The sequence below is a fragment of the Ptychodera flava genome, chromosome 4 (assembly GCF_041260155.1).
Source record: "Ptychodera flava strain L36383 chromosome 4, AS_Pfla_20210202, whole genome shotgun sequence".
NCBI classification, from domain to species: Eukaryota; Metazoa; Hemichordata; class Enteropneusta; family Ptychoderidae; genus Ptychodera; species Ptychodera flava.
In genome coordinates, this window is record NC_091931.1 from 46,418,454 (window position 1) to 46,441,748 (window position 23,295).

Consider the following 23,295-nt stretch of genomic DNA (forward strand, 5'->3'; position numbering starts at 1 on the left):
TATAGTCATGTTAATCAAAATTTCAGTATGATCAAAACAAAATATGACAGATGAACCTAACAAGTCACATCAAAGTCCGTGCATTCAGCTTTCATACCGGTATATATGGTCCAATTACAGAAGTCATTAAATATACAAATGAGCTCATTATCATACATTGCACTCATCAAACTTTAAGGATAACTGGATCCATGTATAACAAATGTACCTCAGAAGTCTTAGCTAATTCACTTAATTACGTTTTGATACATCACATGGCCAAATAACATAAATTCATGAAAATACAAATCAGCCACTAATCAGTACGTAATACTCAAAAGACTTTGAGCATAATTAAATCTAAGTATGACCAATGTACTGCTGAAGTTCAGTCATTTCAGTGCATTCAGATAAGTTCTTTTACTAGTATTGATCTTTATTTATTAAAACTGACAATGCTGTACTTCTTGAAAACCCCTTTTCATAAAGGTTGAGTCAGCTTTGTTTGGTGTATGGTTCTAATAATTAATAATTCATTAACTATGCAAATGAGCTTATAATCTGTAATATGCCAATTACATGATTAACATGTGTCTCTTTATTGGTGATAAATCTGAGTCTGATCAGTGTACCTCAGAAGGTTGATAAAATGAAGCTAAAGTAAGCTTGGATACACAGTGTATTGACTAACCCAGTAATCCATTAGATATGCAAATGAGCTAATCATCAGAACTTCATGCTAATTAAACTTTCATCATCACTAAATCTAAGTGCTAATCAAGGTATCTTAGAGGTCTGGTCAAAATCAGTGCATTCAGCGTTGATATTTTCTTTGATGACACTAGGGTATTTCACATTGATGCCGTCCTGATTTTATAGAAAGTCATCAAATATACAAGTGAGCTAAAATCTAGTATGCCACACTCCACTTACTTTCAGCACAGCTACACATAAGGTATGGCCACTATACCTCAGGGGTCTGATGAAATATGTCATACTTGACTAACTTTCAGGACAAGACCTAAGTATGACCAATGTATATACCTATTAGAAGTTTGATTAAATTCAGACCACAGAATTTAGCTAGGACATGGCCTAATTACGATATTTCATCAAATATGTAAATGAGCTTATGATCTATGACTATAATGAGAAACATCAATAGAACAGTTTGAGACTCTGAACAGTTGCATTAAGTTTTGTTCTGTATTTCTAGAGATAAAACCCATTGCATGGTCATTAATCACGTAAATTGCCAATTATTTATGCAGACCACACCCACTGTAATCAAATCAGATCTAGATCTTACAATTATGATACGTACCAAATTGTATGATATTTTCACAAACAGTTTTTAAGTTAAGAATGGAACAAAATCTGTCCATGGACAGACAGATGGACAGACAGATATCAAAATTGATTGAATGGCACATAAACACAGACACTGAGGTGACTTTGGACACTGGGTCTCCAGCTCATTGTGTCCAGAGGTGTATATGAATTGATCGTATCTCATATCTGTATGATGTACTTGGAATATCAAATAATGCAGAATTATGCAGAATTTGTCTGTGTCAGCCACAAACACCTTAAATCATGAATACCCTTGCAGAATATGCTAAACTGCACTATTTACTACTTACCTTTCCTGCTAAAAACAGCATGTTAGTGTCATCATCAAAAAATGGCATCAAAGTTCTGTCATGGAGACACGAAATAATTCATAAAATTTCCTATTTACATGATCTCCTCAATGAAAACTTTGAGAAATCATATTTTCATTTAAAAAACAGAGTTTATATTAAATTGAAATGAACTTGGACACTGAACACTATGCAGACATAATACCTTTGAATTACATGACTTACTACCAACTGCCAAGGTCAGTTTTGTCACTGCAAGACTTGACTGCATAAAAAATAGTTTAGAACAAATAGATTTACCGAGGATTTTACCATACAATGAACCATTCATGCCCAATAAATGATCTGAAACATTACAAACTACATATTTGTCAATGGAAATGAAAGATACCAAGAGAGGCTTACCCTGTTGATGAATCCACTGACTCAGATGATAACCTTTGACCTATATTACGAGTGTCCCACAGATAATACTGTCTCTCACGCATCTGTTTATGACAAATGAAAATTACATACCCTTCTGTGATTCTACTATTGGGAAAATCTTGTAAACATCATTAATTACTGACAAACAGTGATAGAAAAGGAATATAGCTTGAAATCTCTGTCAAATTAAAGCCCGGCTCGAAATGGACCGGGATCAGGATTAGTGCCAAGTTTTGATGGGCGTTTGGGGGCATGGCTCTGCATAATGAGTCTGTTGGCAACGGTTGCGATCGTTCGCATTATCTGTGTAATCTGTTTGCTCTCAAATCACACTCAGGCTTGGGTACGTACAGCCGTCGTTTCCCGGTTCGTTTCAGTTATGCGATGGCAATACTCAAAAGAAAAAAGAAAGAAAGAAAAACTAGGAAGGAAAAGGAACACGTCAGGAAAATGGTAGGAAATAGGTAAACGGCGACGTCATGACCGATCCCAAAAAATAAAGGAAGTTCGCGAAAGGGTCGAGACTTCCTTGAATCTCGTGTATCAAGACATCTGTAATAGTGATCGCGGTCACTTGCTCGGTTGCTTGGCGGCGGGGTGATATCGAAAAATTATCACGAGTTATGTTTATTTTCGGAGCAATTGCAAGTTTTGCTCGAAACCTTTGTTAACCTTCGACTGGAATCAATGACAGACTGGGTTCCTCTCCGTCTTTCTTGCTACCTCCATGGTTATTGAAGGAATTAAAGTCCAGCTTTTGCCGAAATATTATTACGATGTAGCGCGGAATCAATGAGCTGTCCTCAGACACGCGTATCCTAAAGCGTTTACAAGATTGGGTGACGGCGCTTACTTGCTCATCTTGAACTGAAAGATTGAATGTTTCAACTGTTCAAATATCTTACAATTTTTGTTAAATTCTCATCACAGAAGTCCAAATGTGACTGGGATAATCGGTATGTCAAAACCTTACTAGTACCAGCCCTCCGAACACGACATGTCATTTCCACGTGTAAAAACACGTGTACATACGGCCGTTTTCGGGGCCAGCATATATATCCAAAACAACTGTTCAGTACCGTCACGTTCGGCCGTAGATTTGGAAGGGGGAAGTTGTTAAAAATGTGGATCTCTTCGACTGACAATAATTAAATTGATCATGGAGGCTACTGCCATGTTTTGATGATTATTTTCGATGCCATTCTCAGTGCAAACTACGGACTCTGCTTACACGCTTTTTGCTAGAAAACATCGTACTACGGGTAAGCTTACTGACTAGTCCTCTTGCTAACTCACGTCTGAAAATGATTCACTTTCGTGATGTCATTGCACCATAAACGCTAGCAAAATAGTTGATGGCAACACAAAGTTTTCATCCTTCGCTCACTGATATAACTCTAAGTTTACATATAGTTTGTTTACATCGTAATTGTTCTCGTATGCACAGCAAATGTTTGACCAGTTTACGCCTCTGCGCGTCACCGAATGATTGTGAATCATGGAACGACTGTCTCCTGAGGGCCATTCCCTTTGTTCAGAAAGCGATTTTCCCCCTTATCGTCGTAATTTTAAAAAACTTCGTGAAACTTTGCAGATACCTGTATGGCCTAGGTGTTTATGAAACAGTCTATGTTCATGGTATGCCAATAATATATGTTTGAGAATCGTTTAGTCCGATTTTCACGGAGCGGTCTACCTAGCTATTGCCAGTTGTCACTCAAGCGCCATTATGAATTTTCAATAAGTTAGGGGCCTTTTATACCCCGCACACCGGTTTAAGTTGCTTTGATAACACTAGGGCATTTCATGTTGATGTCATCCTGATATTATTCAAATTATTAATATTTCTATAATATTAAAAATATTTTTACCTTTGTAGTGTTCGAAATAATCGGTGGCAATGGTGGCATTTGCCACCAAAAACTGTCAATCTGCCACCAAAATTTTTTTCTGGTGGTATTTTTTCTGCCACTAAATTTTGGGTTATCATGTCATCGATCCTACGGCTTGAATGAAGGAACACTGAAGGAACACGCGTTGTCGGACGGCGGAAAAACTCATTAGCAAAAAAAAACCAAACTAATTGCGACATTTTGGCATGAATGAAAACATAGCGTGAACCCAAACTTGTGATTGGCTAATCTCCATATCGATGACAGCAGCTTTTGTACACTTGACATGTTGTTGTTCTCTGTGATAGCCGCATAATGCAGTCATAGGGCACAAGATAAAAGCATGTTGTGACATTTTGAAAACAAAGCCAAACTGCAGCATGCGTGATTTAAATAATAATAAATACTTGCAATTCATTAGCCAGTACAGGCTCAAAAATTCCTATCGCCCGACGCCCGTGGTAGTGAATTTTGTGGTCGGGCAATTAAAATCAATATGCTTCCCGTCCGACGGCAAGTCCACCAGCGGTTGATCTGGACAATTCAAGCTTGAAAACGTATTTCACTTGGTCTGTACACGTCTACAATCATTGTAAGTCCTCAACTCTCAGAAGTGTTTTCTGAAAACCCTTGAAAATCCGCCGACATCGCAAAATAATCGTTCTTGCTGTTGTAAAACACAAAAAGTCGTAAAAATAGAGTTTTGCGACATGTTCTCTCCGACGACACGGAGTGAACTCACAGTTTTGTATGTGTGCCGTAAAGTGGTATGCTCTTGACAGTGGTTGCCATTCTCTTTGTGCAAGCGTATGAGTTGTATGACAGTCGATCGGCTTCACGCGATAGTGTAATTGCACCATGTGCTTTGTAAATGGATGTAAACTTATTCAAAGCCATAGATCTCGGCAATGCTTACTGTTCAACGTAAATCAACACCCAGATGAAAAAGTACAAGTTTACATCGTAGTCGAAACAGGCTCAGTCGACCAAGGAGGCCACATATTGCAGCTACGTAGTGCGTGAGATGCAGACAGTTTCAAATTACGTGACCTTGGTTTTTAGGGATCGGCTCTCACTTACAGAAAACAAATCTGCACTGAAGAGTAACGAAAACGAAACTTGAATCTGCTCTCTTGACGAATACATTTATCAATAAACTTTGAAAGACTGCTGTGCTCAGTGAGCAAACATGTAAACAGGTAAAAGAGTTGCAGATGTACATGTGCGTATGCATTGGCAGATAAACACTAGCAGAGCAGTTGTTTGTGATCTCAGCTTGATAATAAAGAGCAGCAGCCAGCCATGCACATTGTAAATCACACAATCTTATTACTCTTATGCAAAGATTTTAATTTGGACTAGGTTGTGGAAAAATTCCAAATTCAAAGATGTTTTCTAAATGGCCAAAATCTACAGAAAAGACTAAAGTATTCTCACATTTCTTCTGGGACATTTCAGATTTGGTAATAGTCCTTCATTTTAACAAGATGTAGTTCTTGTTTGAATCTGTTTTTTCCCTCTTTGAATTCATTTCATATGGCCAAACTCTTGCTCTCTGTTACAAATTACTGGTACAGTTATTAGAAATTTAGGGCAAGTACTTTTTCCTCTCGGGCAAGTAAAAATGAAATTCACTTGTCGCACGGTTAGTAAGTTTGAAAATTTTTTTCGAGGCATGCAGTATGGGTTGACTTTTTGTGACGTGTACTCACCATATTTTCAAGAATTTATAAATTAGAATGAGTATAAGGCAATGACAAAATGTTGTATTATACCGATCACATAATGTGTTAAACTGCCACCAGATTTTTCATAATTGCCACCAGATTTCATATCCGGTGGCAAACTTTTGCCACAAGAAATAAAAAGTATTTCTATAAATATTTTTACCTTTGTATTTTTCATCAAGAATATTTACATTACTTGGTAACAACTCATATCTCTTTCCAATTGTGAATAGGTCTGGTACGGAATGATATGTCAAATATTTTCAATGCAGATCAGTGAATATTATTTATTATATCATAACAGTATATTGATGGCGCAAATACAGCGATCTGATTGGTTGAGACGCAAAAAGAACCGTGGTATATTGGCGATATACCACGGCTGGCATACGCACGAGCTCTCAGCTTCAGCAAAAATCCGTTTTTGACGTTCCACGCCAGAATTTCAATATACCGTTACGATATAATAGCAATAAATCACACCCAGGGATGGTATACCATGAGATTTTGACCAGTTCACTTCATATATGCACTCGCTATCGCTCGTGCATACGGTATATGTCGTGAACTGGTCAAAATCTCATGGTATACCGTTGTTGGGTGTGCTTTATTGCTTAAACAATGACATCTGTATATTTGAAATTTCCATTTCATAAAATTTGTTAACATTAATATACATAATTGCTCAGTATGAACGTCATAAAGGTCAAAGTAAAATATGTGTTCATTGCATGGTTTGAGAAAAAAACATATATACCTTGAAGTAAATTACAAAGATCTGTTCACTTGGAATAAAGATTTTGTGGACACAAGAAGACAGAACTCTTTACTCTATCATCATCCAATGGGCATTAGCCCAATTACACGGATGAGGTACACATAACTCATTAACCCCCACTGGAGCACTGAGGAGAAAAGTGCCTTGCTCAGGGGCACAACACCGTGCTAGAGTCTTGAACTCACCACCCTCCGATAGTGAGTCCATTACTCTGGACCTACCGAGTCTTGAACTGGGTCTCAAACTCACCATCCTCCAGACAGTGAGTCTATTACCCTGACCACTGGTCCACAGTGCCTCCACACATTTGGGTATTTTGTGAATAATTAATGTCCTGATTTGATTGGTTATTGAATATTTATTATCGTATAAAATCACATTTTGATTGGATTGTTACTTCCTCATTTTTGGTTCAATGGATGGCAAATCTTTACTAAGTCTGAAACACTGACAACTCACCCTACCAAAGCCTGTTGTAAGTACCATATTTCGGTCTCCGAGCCAACACACTCTTGAGTCCTTTACGTTGTCATGGCTACTTGCTTCCTACAAGACAATAACATTCTGTGTTACGTTTATCAAAGTTGTAAAAGCTACGGTAATGTGACAGAACAAATGCCTCAACACCTTTACTCATGATTATTTCCTATAGTAGTGTTGCACAATGAATAGGAATTACTTCAGATGAAGAAACTGACACCGGCAATACAACAACTGTCTGTCTTGAAAGAAGTGTTCTTACATTTACAACAAACCAATGTCTGATATTTTTTTACTGTTTATGGTTTATTTGAAATATCAAAATCTCAGGTTCTCTCAGAATTTCTATGAAAAAATAAACTTCCAAAGTTTACATTTTATGAATTGCTGTACCTGATCTTCTAGTCAAACATTCTAAGGAAAGGACTATTAAACAGTTTTTGTTGTCAGCTGATCTGTAAATTCTTTCAGGGCTGTTGCTTTTCTCAGATTATGATTTTGTAATCTATTTTTTTTATAAACTCATTTAATGTCATGCAAATGTAAGGCTCCATGAATCACCAGAAACAAGTCATCGTTGATGACACAGTCCCCACTTGTTAATGGGTACTTTGATTACAGGTCCTCAGAGAGGATAGAGTCCTCTTCATTAGGTCTGTGATAAAAATACTGTGATAAAAATACTTTTGAATAAATTCGCTTGATACATGTCTGAGTTCAGGACATGAAAAAATCATAACAAAATGGCCGCACAGCAGCTATATTGAATCGTATCACAAAACAAATTAACGTGCATATGTATGACCAATCGTATCACAAAACAAATTAACATGCATATGTATGACATTGGTCAATCTCCTTTACCAACTTTGAATAAAATCGCTTGATACATGTCTGAGTTATGGTTCTGGACATGAAAAAACGCAATAAAATGGCCACACGGCGGCCATATTGGATCGTATTACAAAACAAATCAATGTGCATGTGTATGACATAGGTCAATGTCCTTGTACCAAGTTTGAATAAAATCGGTTGAGATATGCCTGAGTTATGGCTCTGTACATGAAAAAATCGTAACAAAATGGCCGCACAGCGGCCATATTGGATCGTATCACAAACAAATGATGTGCATAGCTATGACATTGGTCAATGTCCTTGTACCAACTTTGAATAAATTCTGTTGAAACATGCCTGAGTAATGGCTCTGTACATGAAAAAATCATAATAAAATGGCCGCCTGGCGGCCATATTGGATCGTATCGCAAAACAAATTGACGTGCATGTGTATGACATAGGTCAATGTCCTTGTACCAAGTTTGAATAAAATCGGTTGAGATATGCCTGAGTTATGGCTCTGTACATGAAAAAATCGTAACAAAATGGCCGCACGGCGGCCATATTGGATCGTATCACAAAAAAATTGAAGTGCATATCTATGACATTGGTCAATGTCCTTGTATCAACTTTGAATAAAATCAGTTGAAACATGCCTGAGTTGTTGCTCTGTACATGAAAAAATCGTAATAAAATGGCCGCCTGGCAGCCATATTGGATCGTATCACGAAACAAATCGATGTGCATCTGTATGACATATGAAGTAATCCTTGTACCAAGTTTGAATGAAATCGCTCCAGGCATCTCTGAGATATCTGCGTGAACGGACGGACGCACGGACGCACGGACGGACGCACGGACGCACGGACATGACCAAACCTATAAGTCCCCCCGGACGGTGTCCGTGGGGACAAAAAACTTGCAATTTTTAATTCTCTGACAGTCATGTTTTCAAATTCACTGTTTTGCTTTTCATTATCATGTCTTTTTAACTTTAGTATCATGTTTTTCTGGACATATTAATATGGTCATACAACTGCTGATGATTATACATTTCAATTATTGTAGACAATAAGCTGCCTGACGACTGATATAGCTCAACTGCTTTTCTAAAACATCAAATTTGTACTATTATTAACAACACTCAAATAACGCTTGCCTTACATTGATGCAGTATCTCAGTGCCAAGGTCAATCCCATTGGAAATCATTCATTATTATCAACTAAAACACTCAGTGAATATGGTACAGTGTTCAATAGAGGGATTACCTCAAAACATATTTGAAGACACATGAGTGTCAAGGAAATACAGTGATTTGATGGTAAAATTGCACAGAACCATGTTTTGAATATTTGAACAGAAATAACATTTTAGGATGTTTTACAGTTTCATAATGTGCCAACATCTTATTCTACATGTCAAATTCAGAAGCCACCGGAGAAAAATATTATTTTACCAAGAGTGCACATACTAGCTTCCAAAATTTGCATAAATAAATTTTATCACAATTTCAACAAAATTAATAAGGTCATTACTGCAAGCTTATGAACCACCTTTGATTGCTATTGGATAGATAGCTTCAGATAGGTAGATTTTTAAAGAAAATTGAGCAAAAGGCAAGAATTTTCAAAACATTAAATGTGCAAAGTCTTGAATTTGAGAGGTGTGCGACAAGTGGTATAGAGAAAAAGATGTTTTGGCTAAATATGAGAAAAGTAGTCTAGAACATTTGCCCATGCAAATTTCTTTGCCATTTGAAAAAAAACACTTAATGAGGTCATTTTTGGAATTTATGAAAAAAAATTAATTGCTATTGGACACACAGTTTCAGAAAAGCAAAATTTTCAAGAACATTGAGCTAAAACTGAGGGGGAAAAATGTCAAAAGTTTAAATATGCAATATTTATGCTAATAAAAAGGCAGCCATCAGAAGCTGTATCGTGAACTTCAAAGTTGTATGACTGGTGGTATAGCGATAACAATGGTTTAACTACAATGAGAAAATGAGCATATGCAAATTTCATCTCTATTTGAACAAACATAGGAACTTACACTGCTCAGTTTCAGAGGAAAGGATTTTTGAAGAAAATTGAGCCAAAAATAAAAAAACAAATGGCCATAAAAATATACAGTTGCTTATTTCACCGCAATTTGAACAAACTTACAGTTTCAAGAAGACACTAAGAATGCAAAAAGTTGATAGATGACAGACAGCTACCTACTATAGTATCTGATAAGTTGAACATATGACAGTGGAGCTTAAAAGGAAAAGGCTTGGCACCTTGACAGATATAAAAAGTTTTAAGAATAAAAAACAACAGAAATGACCAAGGTGTATGGAATTTTACTCACTGAAACCACTGTCTGCAATCTAGGGTCAAAAATTCTGAACATTTTATCTTTGCTGGTGGTGGCTAAGAGGGTGCCATCTTGTTTCCATGATATTCCTTGGATCTGGTCAGTTGAACCCTCAAGAACTGATAATAAAACACGAAAGAACTGTTTCATTTACTCTGAATTTGAAAAAGAAATAACTATGGTTCAAGTAAAATGTGACCAATCTCAAAGAAAAGATATTGTAATGGTTGTTGAAATTTAACCAAAGTTTACATCGATTATGACAGATGTGTTTATCATAGTAAATTGTCCTTTATACCAAGATTGAATGACAGTTCAGATATGAGTACGTAATAATGGCTCTGGAAGTGAAAATATCATAAAAAAGAGCTGTCTGGTGGCCATATTTGATTAGATCAGCAAATAAATTGATGTGCATATGACCCTTGTAGTACATTGTCCCTCTACCAAGTTTGGATATAATCAGTCCAGTGTCTTTGTCGCTGAGAAAATCCCTACAAAACAACTACCTGGCAATGTGATGTTAATTTCTGTTACGTCTAGCATAGACTGGACAAAATCTACCGACAGTGTTTCTCAAGGCTGCAGATGGACAGACTGAGGTCAATCTATCATAGTGGTCCCTGCAGACTTCATCCCAGAGAGCTAAAATTATGTGAACCTTTAACTTTTTGCTGTATGTTTCCATTAAATGCTTGACATTGTAAGCTAATTTGATAGGTCATTTATTTTGTAACATAACTTGTCCAGGGAAGTGTTCACAATGAAAATCAAAAACACAATGGCACTGCTCATCAAGAAGAAAATATTGACAATATCTTATTTGCCCAAAATGAAAGTAACATTACTGATTAGTGGATCATATCAAAATAGATCTACAAACATGCAATGCTAATCACATTCAAAATCTCTCTATTGTGTCCCAGAGATAGAACTCAGTCAGTGTTCACAGAAACAGGAAATTACAACAATGTGAGTTTCGGTGTGAGGAACTATAATGGCATTTTCAAGGAAGTAAACTGTGAATAAAGCATCTACTTCCCAGCCATAAAACATACATTACGATCAAAACAGTGACAAACTGGATTATAGTTCATTGATGTTGAAAACCCTATTGGATGTGGCATGTTGTCTCTATTTTAAGTCACTGTAGTACAATCTCATCTTTATAGAAGCAAGTCATTGTCAAAGCACGGTACAAGCCATACTGCACACATAAACTGCAGGTATCTGATTTGAGTTCAGTTTATAATATTGACTCAGGGATATGTATATACGAGATTTGAGAACACAAAAATGAAGGTAATGATCTGAAATAAAATGAGGAATACATTGTTTTCAAAGTGATCAGACAGCTGGTGGCCATGTTGATTTGTATCATTGACAGAGTCAGTGCACATACCAGTAAATATGCAATGGTGCATTTTATTTGTACAAAACTGGTTTAGCTATGTCTGAATAATGACTAAAGATCAACATGCATGGTGGTATGTACACCAAGTCCAACTGAGTTGAAACATTCCTTGCCATTTAATTTGTTAGCTTAGATGAATAGTTACTAGTATAAACAAAATTTGTTGATTGATCAAATTTGCTGAATTGTGCGAATTGGCAAAAAGCAAAAAATTAAAGAGCTACAAACCTAATTTTTCTTCTTGTTGCACAATATCCCATATTTTGACAGTCTTAAACACAGATGTTGCAAGAACATTATCAGCAGTTGTGTGAAACAGTACATTTTCAATTCTGTGCCCTTGAGTTGGTAAAGTCAACTCTGGTGTTGATATGCTTTCTGTCAGTCCACCTTTTGGTAAAGACCATATCCGAATCTGCCGAGAGACAAAATGAAAGGAAAATTAATCAGACATAGTGTGTCCTTTCTAAGATTTACTGATATTTGAAATTCAAAATGGCTACATCCCTACTTTGACTGACAGGGAGAAATTAATGAAAACTACTAAATTTAACAAAAACAAGATTAGAATGTTTTATTTAATCTACAAAGCTCAAAAAAGTTTACACAAGCAGTAAGTATTGTAAAAATTTGAGTCTGAATATCTGTTCCCAGAGTACATTCTACCATAATTTGTCATTAATGTTTGGTCTGAAATATGGTATACTTTCCTACTGTTTCAATTTTCACCAGAAAAAAATTTAATTTTACTTACTGAACAATCCTGAGATGCTGTTGCCAATAGATGATCATCAAATGGTGAAAAATCCAAATCAGTGACAGGCTGAGAATGTGCATGAAGTAGAGGAATATCTTTGCTTTTCCTGCCAGAATCATTGACTGGGAACACTGCAAGACTCCCTCCCCCTGTTGTAGATGAAAACAAAGTTTAGACTGAATGTACTGATACAAGATTTGACAGAAATGTCCAAGGGAAGTCAGTAAATAGTGTGCCTTTCATGCATTCCTTGCTATCTGTTAGGCGCTGAAAAAGCATTGTTGCTAACAGGTTTTATAGTTAGTTACAAAGAACAGCAGTGAGAAATAAAAAAAATAGAAGTGGCATAAAACCAGTGCTATGAGACCTTACCAGCATGCTCCACACTGAATGCTACTAAAGCACAGCTAGCTTTGATGTGATTACCACAAGACTGAAGTGAACCAACCGAGATATCAGAAATCCATTCCTAACAAAGAACAAGGAAATCAATGATACATCAGATGAAGGTAGACCTGTTTAATCTTGGCATAGTTATTCACTGGTACATGCAGATATTGGCAACAGATACATTTCAAAAGATGTATCGATCAGAGGGTGACTGTCAGCTACAATGACCTGTGAATTGACAAATGCATCACACTTCAGAATTTTAATTATAAACATGACAATGTTATTTTCAACAACTCCATTCCAACAGATGTAAGTCAATACATTAAACAATGCTCAAGATGAAAATCATTGTATTCAATAGATGGTCTTGAAATATGTCAATGCACCCATAGCATGGCTACTGTAGTCCCTGGGTATTTCTATCGGCACTCATAGCATGTCCATGGAGACATATATGTGCAAACTGACTGGGCAAGGAGACTTACAGTCAAGTTGTTTGTGAACCAGCCTACTTCTAATGTTGATGAAAAAAAAGAAGAATGATTAGGACCGAGCTGATGACAGCAGCTCATGGGCACTGTGTATGCTGCACAGAAATACAGCAGCTGATGGGCACTGTGTACGCTGCAGAGAAATACAGCAGCTGATGGGCACTGTGTATGCTGCAGAGAAATACAGCAGCTGATGGGCACTGTGTATGCTGCAGAGAAATACAGCAGCTGATGGGCACTGTGTATGCTGCAGAGAAATACAGCAGCTGATGGGCACTGTGTATGCCGCTGAGAAATACAGCAGCTGATGGGCACTGTGTTTGTTATGTAGGTCATTTCCCCCACACTCATCATGACCTGAGTTCAATTAGTCTAGAACATTCTCAAGGTCACTGCCCTTGATGACCTCACAACCTTGAATTCAATTAGTCATGTTTGGAATGTTCTGGAAAGTTGATTAGTTGTGTAAGGGAGATAATTTTAGAACAGTAATTAGCATGTCAATAAAAGTTCTAGATTGTTCTTATATGCTTATGTAAACACATGAGTATAAATACTGGGACAGCAGGCTTGCAGTCAGACTTTTGGGATCGTGTCTCTTGTGTGTTACTAAACTCCAGCAGTAGTCATTCTCAAGACTTTTCAAGACCTTCACTGTCAACGCTGGATTTATACTGTGGACTTTGTGCAACTACAAGCCTGCAAGCCGAAGGACTGTTCATTCATCCGACTGACTGTTACAACTCTGAGACTGGACCTTTGCCGTCCAGCTGAGATAAGTAGTCTGTACACTTTTAAAGCTTGTACTCTGTCCCTAACTTAGCAATTAGTTTTGTTTTCGTAATAAATTTTGTTTAAACGGAAACTGCTGAGTTCACCCTTTTGTTCGTTTTCTCTGCACGTAACAAAATTGGGGGCTTGTCCGGGATACGAATATTTTGAGCTGTTTGACAACATTTTGCCAGCCTTTTCAAAACTACTGTATACTGTGAACTCAGCGAAATTCAATCATGGCGGAATTCAAGCCAGACGAATTTATGGATGACCTTGATCAGGACATATTTAATTCCCTCAGAAAAGACAACCTCATAGCACTGGCAAATTTCCTTAAAGTAGATGTCAAAAGATCTATGCGCAAGCGAGAAATACAGTTCAAGATTGCAAAACATTTAGTTAATTCTGGCCATTTTGAAGAGTCTGCCTTAAAAGATTATGAGCCTGAGTCTTCCTTCGAACTCAAAAAATTAGAATTAGAAATACAGGCAGATTTGGAGCTTAAGAATTGGAATTAGAAAAGGAAAAATTGCAAATGGAAGAAAGGGAAAGGCAGGAAAATTACAAATGAAAGACAAAGAATTACAAATGGAAGAAAGACAGAGAGAAAGGAGAGAGAATTGGAAGAACATCGACTACAGTTAGAAATGAGACGTTTAGAGCTTGGACAGTCAGGAAAATTCTTCCCTTCAGACAAGTTTGACATCACTAAGCATTTCAGTTAGTTCCCCCTTTCCAAGAAAAGGATGTTGATAAATATTTCCTCCATTTTGAGAAATTGCTCAGAGTCTGAATTGGCCTAAGGAGTCCTGGTCTATGCTTTTGCAGAGTGCTTTGGTGGGTAAAGCCAGAGAAATTTACATTCAGTTGTCAGTAGAGCAGGCTTCAGATTATGATTCTGTGAAGGAATTAATTCTCAAGGGCTATGAGTTGGTGCCTGAAGCTTACCGTCAGAAATTTAGGGATTGTGAGAAGGTGAAGGATCAAACTTATGTTGAATTTGCTCGAACAAAAGAACAACTGTTTGATCGTTGGTGTTCTTCTGAAAAGGTCAGTCAGAATTATGACAAATTACGACAGCTTGTTTTGATTGAGGAATTTAAAAGGTGCATCCGGAGTGACATCAAGACATTTATCAATGAACAAAAGGCAGATACATTGGAGGTTGCTGCACGTTTGGCCGATGATTATTCATTGACCCACAAATCTTCCTTTCTCAGCAAACCATCCCAGTCCTTTTCATACAGAAACAATGCAGGTAAATTTAACTCCTCCTTTTCATCCAAGAATTTCTCAAAGGACAGTAGAAAATCAAATGACAACAGTCCACAAAATTCAAGTAACACTCCCACATCATCAGATCCCAAGTCTCAATCTCCTTCTGACAAACAGTTTGGTACACTTTCTTGTAATTATTGTAAGAAAGGCGGCCATTTAATGTCAGAGTGTTTCAAATTGAAAGAAAACGTGAAGGTCAAAGTGGTCAAAGTGGATCTAAGCCCGCCGGCTTTATTTCTTCATCAACTCAATTAGAGTCTAATAATGTGTGCAACACATTTTCTGAGGTTAAACCCCTCTTATCCCCAATTAATGAGGTCAAGGTCAATTCTTCTCAAGATAGCATTATGGGTATTTTCGAACCATTTATTCATGATGGTTTTATATCACTTTCTAGTGATTTTTCTTCCGCTACCCCTGTCAAAATTCTAAGAGATACCGGGGCGTCCCAGTCTCTTTTGTTGGCAGATACCCTGCCGTTTTCTGAAAAGTCATTTTCAGGTTCTAAAGTTCTTATTAAGGGGGTAGATTGTAATGACTACATTCCTGTTCCTCTCCATAATGTCTATTTGTCTTCGGACTTTGTTTCTGGACCTGTGACTTTAGGTATTAGGCCTTTTTTGCCTTTTGAAGGGATTCACCTTCTTCTTGGAAACGACCTTGCTGGGGACAAGGTCATTACTAATCCACTTGTGACTGATAATCCTACTTTAAATCAGGATCCAGAGCCAATTGAACAAGAGATACCCGATTTATTTCTTCATGTGCTATTACTCGAGCCATGTCAAAGAAAACTTCCGAGAATCAAAATACTCTCAAAAATAATGTCACAGATGTTGACTTAAATGACACCTTTCTCAGTCAGGTGTTTGACACGGATCATTCCGTTATCCCTCGTGGATTTGAAACTTCCAGTAAAACTTCTGCTGACCAAAGTCAGACATTTCTAGATCAAATCTCATTGCAGAACAACACAAAGACCCAGATATTTTGTCTTTGTTTGACAGGGTAGATGATAAGGTAAAACTTCAGATAGCTCTGTTTCCTATTATACAAAATCTGGTATTCTCATGCGTAAATGGAGACCTCCAGATGTTTTGGTTGATGACGATTGGGCTATAAAACATCAAATTGTGGTTCCAAAGCCCTACCGTGCTGAAATATTGCGCCTGGCCCATGAAACCCCCTGGGCTGGTCACTTAGGAGTCAGGAAAACTTATCATAAAATTCTCAGTCACTTTTATTGGCCTAATCTCAGGCAGGATGTAGCACATTTCTGTAAAACTTGTCACACATGTCAAATGGTAGGAAAGCCGAATCAGACCATTCCAAAGGCCCTTTACAGCCAATTCCTGCATTTCAAGAACCATTTAGTAGGATACTAATAGACTGTGTTGGGCCCCTACCAAAAACAAGATCAGGAAATGAGTACATGCTGACAATAATGTGTACATCAACTCGGTTCCCCGAAGCCATACCACTGAGAAACATAAAGACAAAGACTATAGTGAGAGCTTTAGTCAAATTTTTCACTTTATTCGGCCTCCCTAAATGTTTCCAGTCCGATCAAGGCTCCAACTTTATGTCTGGAATTTTTCAACAAGTAATGGATCAGCTAGGCATTAAACAGTATAGGTCACCGCCTATCATCCAGAAAGTCAGGGTGCTCTTGAGCGATTTCATCGAACTTTGAAAAACATGATTAGGACCTACTGTTTTGACACAGAGAAGCAGTGGGATGAAGGAATTCATTTTTTGCTCTTTGCTGTTAGAGAGTCAATTCAGGAGTCTCTTGGTTTAGCCCATTTGAGCTTGTATTTGGACATACAGTCCGTGGCCCACTTAAGCTCGTTAAAGAGAATTCCTATCAGACGATGATGATTGTCTGAATATTTTGCAATATGTGTCAGATTTTCGTACAAAACTCTCTAAAGCATGTGAATTAGCCAGAGAAAATCTTGAGTCATCTCAGCAGTCAATGAAAATCAAATATGATAAAAGCACCTCAAAACGGAAGTTTGAACCGGGTCAAAAGGTTCTTGTTCTTCTTCCGATTCCTGGCAAACCACTCCATGCTCGCTACTTTGGGCCATATCTAATGATAAGAAATTGAGTGATTTAAATTACATCATAATAACACCTGACAGGCGAAAACAAAAACAGCTATGTCACATAAATATGCTTAAGCCATATTTGGATAGGGATAATCCTACTATAACTCAGCCTGTCAGTGCAGTCAGTTCAAACCATTATGAAGATAGTGATACTGAAACTGACTTGAGTGAAAATACTCTAAACTCAAAGCTGGGCTCGGTCAAGCTTCAGAACTCAGAAATCCTGGAGAAGCTGGAGTCTACAAAGTTGGCACACCTCCAGCCAGAACAACAACAACAACAGGTGAAAGAACTGCTCCACGAATATAAACACCTGTTTCAAGATGTTCCAACGAGGACAAACGTCATCTATCACGACGTTGATGTTGGGGACAGTAAGCCTGTAAAACAACATCCATACAGACTGAATCCAACAAAAGCGAAATATCTCCAGGAAGAAGTCAAATACCTGCTGGACAATGACTTTATTGAACCCAGTAAAAGTAACTGGAGTTCGCCGTGCATACTTGTTCCCAAATCAGATCACAGTTATCGTATGTGCACGGACTTTAGGAAAGTCAACACTTTAACAAAGACAGACACTTTCCCAATCCCGAGGATTGATGACTGCATCGACCGAGTGGGAAAAGCCAAGTATGTGACAAAATTTGACCTACTGAAGGGATTTTGGCAAGTCCCTCTGACGGATCGTGCTCGTGAAATATCCGCCTTTGTTACACCAGACGGATTGTTTCAGTACAAGGTGATGCCATTCGGAATGAAGAACTCTCCGCAACGTTCCAACGGATGATCAACGACGTCATATCCGGGCTAGACGGGTGTGCAGCTTACGTTGACGACGTCGTCCTGTATAGTGACACCTGGGAGGAACACATCAAGCTCATGCGGAAGTTCTTTGAGAGACTGAGTAAAGCAATGTTGACTGTCAACCTTGCCAAATCTGAGTTTGGTTGGGCGAGGGTAACTTACCTCGGACATACTGTAGGACAGGGTGAGGTAAAACCTGTTGATGCCAAAATCAGTGCCATTTCATGTTTTCCCATACCAAACTGCAAACGACAACTGATGCGCTTTCTCGGTATGGCTGGTTACTACAGAAAATTCTGTCCAAATTTCTCCACAATTACGGAGCCTTTGACTAACTTACTTAAAAAGAAAGTAAAGTTTGTTTGGTCAGAGCAATGCCAACAGGCATTTGATACACTTAAAGCCATACTGCAAAGTGCTCCAGTGTTGTCTGCACCAGATTTCACTTTGCCATTCAATTAGCTGTGGATGCTAGTGATACGGCTGCTGGTGCTGTTTTATTGCAAGAGGATAGTCATGGTGTAGATCATCCTGTTTGCTATTTTTCACGCAAATTAACAAATCCCAGAGAAACTACTCTACAATTGAAAAAGAGTGTTTATCTTTGATATTAGCTTTACAGCATTTTGAAGTTTATGTTACTTCTTCAAATCAGCCAATAGTGGTTTATATTGATCACAACCCTCTTGTTTTTCTGCAGAAATTTAAAGGCAAAATCAGAGATTGCTAAGATGGAGTTTAATGTTACAGGAGTTTAATCTTGATATTAGACATATCAAAGGCAGAGACAATTTAATTGCAGACTGTCTCTCTCGTATTTAGAGTTTATTGTTGTTCACTTTCAAGAAGTTTTACTTTAGAGTAAGAAAAAAAAATTGAGTACTTGAATCTTTTTCAAGATTACATTTGCAAAAGAAAGATTTTTCTTTGAAAAATTTTCTTTTTTTGAAGAGGGGTGTGTTATGTAGGTCATTTCCCCCACACTCATCATGACCTGAGTTCAATTAGTCTAGAACATTCTCAAGGTCACTGCCCTTGATGACCTCACAACCTTGAATTCAATTAGTCATGTTTGGAATGTTCTGGAAAGTTGATTAGTTGTGTAAGGGAGATAATTTTAGAACAGTAATTAGCATGTCAATAAAAGTTCTAGATTGTTCTTATATGCTTATGTAAACACATGAGTATAAATACTGGGACAGCAGGCTTGCAGTCAGACTTTTGGGATCGTGTCTCTTGTGTGTTACTAAACTCCAGCAGTAGTCATTCTCAAGACTTTTCAAGACCTTCACTGTCAACGCTGGATTTATACTGTGGACTTTGTGCAACTACAAGCCTGCAAGCCGAAGGACTGTTCATTCATCCGACTGACTGTTACAACTCTGAGACTGGACCTTTGCCGTCCCAGCTGAGATAAGTAGTCTGTACACTTTTAAAGCTTGTACTCTGTCCCTAACTTAGCAATTAGTTTTGTTTTCGTAATAATTTTGTTTAAACGGAAACTGCTGAGTTCACCCTTTTGTTCGTTTTCTCTGCACGTAACAGTATGCTGCAGAGAAATACAGCAGTTCATGGGCACTGAGTATGCCGCAGAGAAATACAGCAGCTGATGGGCAATCTGTATGCCGCAGAGAAATACAGCAGTTCATGGGCACTGTGTATGCTGCAGAGAAATACAGCAGTTCATGGGCACTGTGTATGCTGCAGAGAAATACAGCAGCTGATGGGCACTGTGTATGCCGCTGAGAAATACAGCAGCTGATGGGGATGGGCACTGTGTATGCTGCACAGAAATACAGCAGCTGATGGGCACTGTGTATGCTGCAGAGAAATACAGCAGCTCATGGGCACTGTGTATGCTGCAGAGAAATACAGCAGCTGATGGGCACTGTGTATGCTGCAGAGAAATACAGCAGCTGATGGGCACTGTGTATGCTGCAGAGAAATACAGCAGCTGATGGGCACTGTGTATGCCGCTGAGAAATACAGCAGCTGATGGGCACTGTGTATGCCGCAGAGAAATACAGCAGCTGATGGGCACTGTGTATGCCGCTGAGAAATACAGCAGCTGATGGGCACTGTGTATGCTGCAGAGAAATACAGCAGCTGATGGGCACTGTGTATGCTGCAGAGAAATACAGCAGTTCATGGGCACTGTGCATGCTGCAGAGAAATACAGCAGCTGATGGGCACTGTGTATGCTGCAGAGAAATACAGCAGCTGATGGGCACTGTGTATGCTGCAGAGAAATACAGCAGCTGATGGGCACTGTGTATGCTGCAGAGAAATACAGCAGCTGATGGGCACTGTGTATGCTGCAGAGAAATACAGCAGCTGATGGGCACTGTGTATGCTGCAGAGAAATACAGCAGCTGATGGGCACTGTGTATGCCGCTGAGAAATACACAAATGATGGACTTGTAGTTTCAAAAGCCAACCTTTAAAACTTTGCAATTCAGCCACACAATCATTTGTGATTCTGTTTTTGATCAATGATAATGAAAACTGAGTACCTCCACAAGTTAAGCTTCAAGACCATATTCAAATATGCTATTCATAGATTTATGCAGCCAACGGTTTACCTGATATACCTACTTCAAACACTATCTATGACTGACAGATGTATCTAAGAAATGTTGGGGCAGAGATCAACTTTTAGACTCTCATAGGCATTCTCTGAACACCTTGAGTGATGATCCAGGACTATGCATAGGAATTGCTTTTCCCATATACTTCAGTTCTACTAACACAGGCTGACAAACTTAGTTCAACAAATATTGTACAATATCAAAAGGTTAGTCTTGTGTTAACACAGGCTGACAAACTTAGTTCAACAAATATTGTACAATATCAAAAGGTTAGTCTTGTGTTGCCATTCATTTCTACTGCAGTCATGGTGGGTAACTCACACTGAATGGTTGTCAGTTTATTGATGTGAGAAGCAGAAACAAATAAATTCATTAAATGGAAAGTTGTCAGATGACTGTATCTGATATCACTCTTGGTTTCGCTTCTGATTGAAGATGAATTCTTTACAAATCACTAGTTTGATTGAATATCTCATTGACTCACTCTCCTGAAAATTACAGCAAACTAGAGACAGTTTTATTTTATGAAGCCATACCGTACTCGTCCGAGTATAAGCCCCCGGTTCGGCAACACTAACAGCGGTAAAACTAGGGGAGGGGCTTATACTCGAGCAACCCCATGTTATCTGGCATGGACGCTTAATTTATGCTAATTTTATGCACGATTTTTTTTCAACACCACTCGATCTTTCTATCGCTTTCAAAATCGACTTACACATCCAAAGAAATTGATTGTACAATCTCTGAATACAGAAGTGACATTTTGGTGAAATTTCAGCGTCGAAAAAAAACCCAAACTTGAAACAAAGACGTCATGTATGCTGCTGATCAACAGTATGTGATTGTGAACTGGCATGCATTGCCCACACGGAAAGGCAACTCAATATTCCAATATCAAACTGTCTACATCTTGTGAAAACAACAACATAGCAGTGAAAATTGTAATAGTCACCAGGAAAAGTCTTCACAAATGAAAGGATAATTGCTTCAAACAAAAGAAGCTGCATGTTTCAAGCATGAGAACATCGTGGCCGTGAATGAAAATAAACAATGGCGGACGTGAGTGAGACTATTCTATTTAGGCGACGGGGGTGAGTAGGGTCAAAGAATCAAGATAGTACTGGAAAAACGTGTCATTTTCCTTACGATATTGTCAAGGGAACTCCAGTTTCCCATTGTTTTAACATCTTTTAATGGTTTCTTTATTATCTAAAATTAATTTTACCAAGTTAAATGACCAAATATACTCTCCTAACCTTTCTGTATTTGAGTTACACTAGGGTAGGGCTTATACACGGATGTAATGCATTTTCTAAAATCCTCTAAAATCAGTAGGGGGGCTTATACACGAGCAGGGGCTTATACTCGGACGAGTACGGTAGAATTATGAAGCCAAAAGGCACTGTATATTGTTAAATTATTCACATAATGTAACAATCATTCTGTTCTTCGATCACAATTTTCAGGATTATGTGATTCTGACAATGTCATTCTTGCAGACGTCCTAAGATGGCTGTATACACAAAAGCTTTGTAACTTTTAAATTATTTTACATTTCATGCCAGATGTCACCTGGTTGCTATTTAATGTGATCAAAGAGGTCAGCCACCCTCACGCTGCAGACTGCGTTAAGGGTGATTGCAGGGGTCACATTTCTTTCCTTGTACTTTTACGAAGTTCAGTCACTATAATTTGTGTTTGTCTCTCATTTGTGTTTGTTGAACTTTTATAGACATTTGCATTTTATCTTTGATGCACCATATCATACTCTGGGTGTGTGTTCACATGTTTGTGTGTGTGTGTGTGTATATTCGCTGTCAAGTTAAAAGAAAAACAAAAGATACCTATATGACATGAGAAACTACACTGCAGGAATTATTGCAATAATAAAATGTCATTGTATAAAAAGGTACCTACCTCTTTCTTTGGTATTTTTGCTACAGCATTCTTGTATTTAGATGTTTTGAAACGGTATGACATCGTGATTGCTGTCCTATTTGAAATCAAAATTGGAAGCATTTTACAAAATTATCAAGTTTTCTGACAACTTTCTCTTTGTATTTAATATATTGTGACATGCTTGAATCACAGTGACACTGACAGTTGGAGTCATGACTGCATTATTACTCTATCAACTGTATTCTTTTTTTCACTTCTTAGGAAATTTTACTTGATATAAATGCTTTCCTTATTCAAGAAATCTTTCAATCTACCGTTGTTGTACACTGTTCTAATAAAAGTGGTGAGATTGGACAAGTGAACAATATTAATTGTGTAAAATTGACATTCCAAGGCCTCGAGCCTGTAACTACTGTATGCAAAGATAGTTACATTATCTGATTAAGAAACATTGCACAGGCACAACATATACGCCGGAGGGAGGACAACGTGACAAAACAATCTGTTTACTTGTGCACAAATCTTCCTCTCTGTTATTGAATAAGCATTGTACATTCATATCAGGGGGCGTGCCACTTCTCACTGCCAGGATTTGTGCTGCATGCACTTCCCATCTCGAGTTTTATACCTGAGACATAACTTGATTGAAGAAACAATTTTCC

At 37.9% G+C, this 23,295-nt stretch overlaps 1 protein-coding gene across 1 annotated transcript in view; it reads right to left on the minus strand.

Annotated features, from left to right (window-relative positions):
* LOC139131969 (coronin-7-like) overlaps positions 1–23,295 on the minus strand; it is a 51,427-nt gene that overhangs the window by 27,943 nt on the left and 189 nt on the right. Inside the window, exons 2-9 of the mRNA XM_070698306.1 lie at positions 22,652–22,727; positions 12,662–12,758; positions 12,287–12,438; positions 11,761–11,947; positions 10,113–10,237; positions 6,905–6,991; positions 2,028–2,110; positions 1,623–1,677 (exon numbers count right to left, since the gene is read on the minus strand). Of these exons, the coding sequence (XP_070554407.1) occupies positions 1,623–1,677; positions 2,028–2,110; positions 6,905–6,991; positions 10,113–10,237; positions 11,761–11,947; positions 12,287–12,438; positions 12,662–12,758; positions 22,652–22,714 (849 nt within the window). The 5' untranslated portion in view covers positions 22,715–22,727. The remainder of the gene's footprint in view (positions 1–1,622; positions 1,678–2,027; positions 2,111–6,904; positions 6,992–10,112; positions 10,238–11,760; positions 11,948–12,286; positions 12,439–12,661; positions 12,759–22,651; positions 22,728–23,295) is intronic.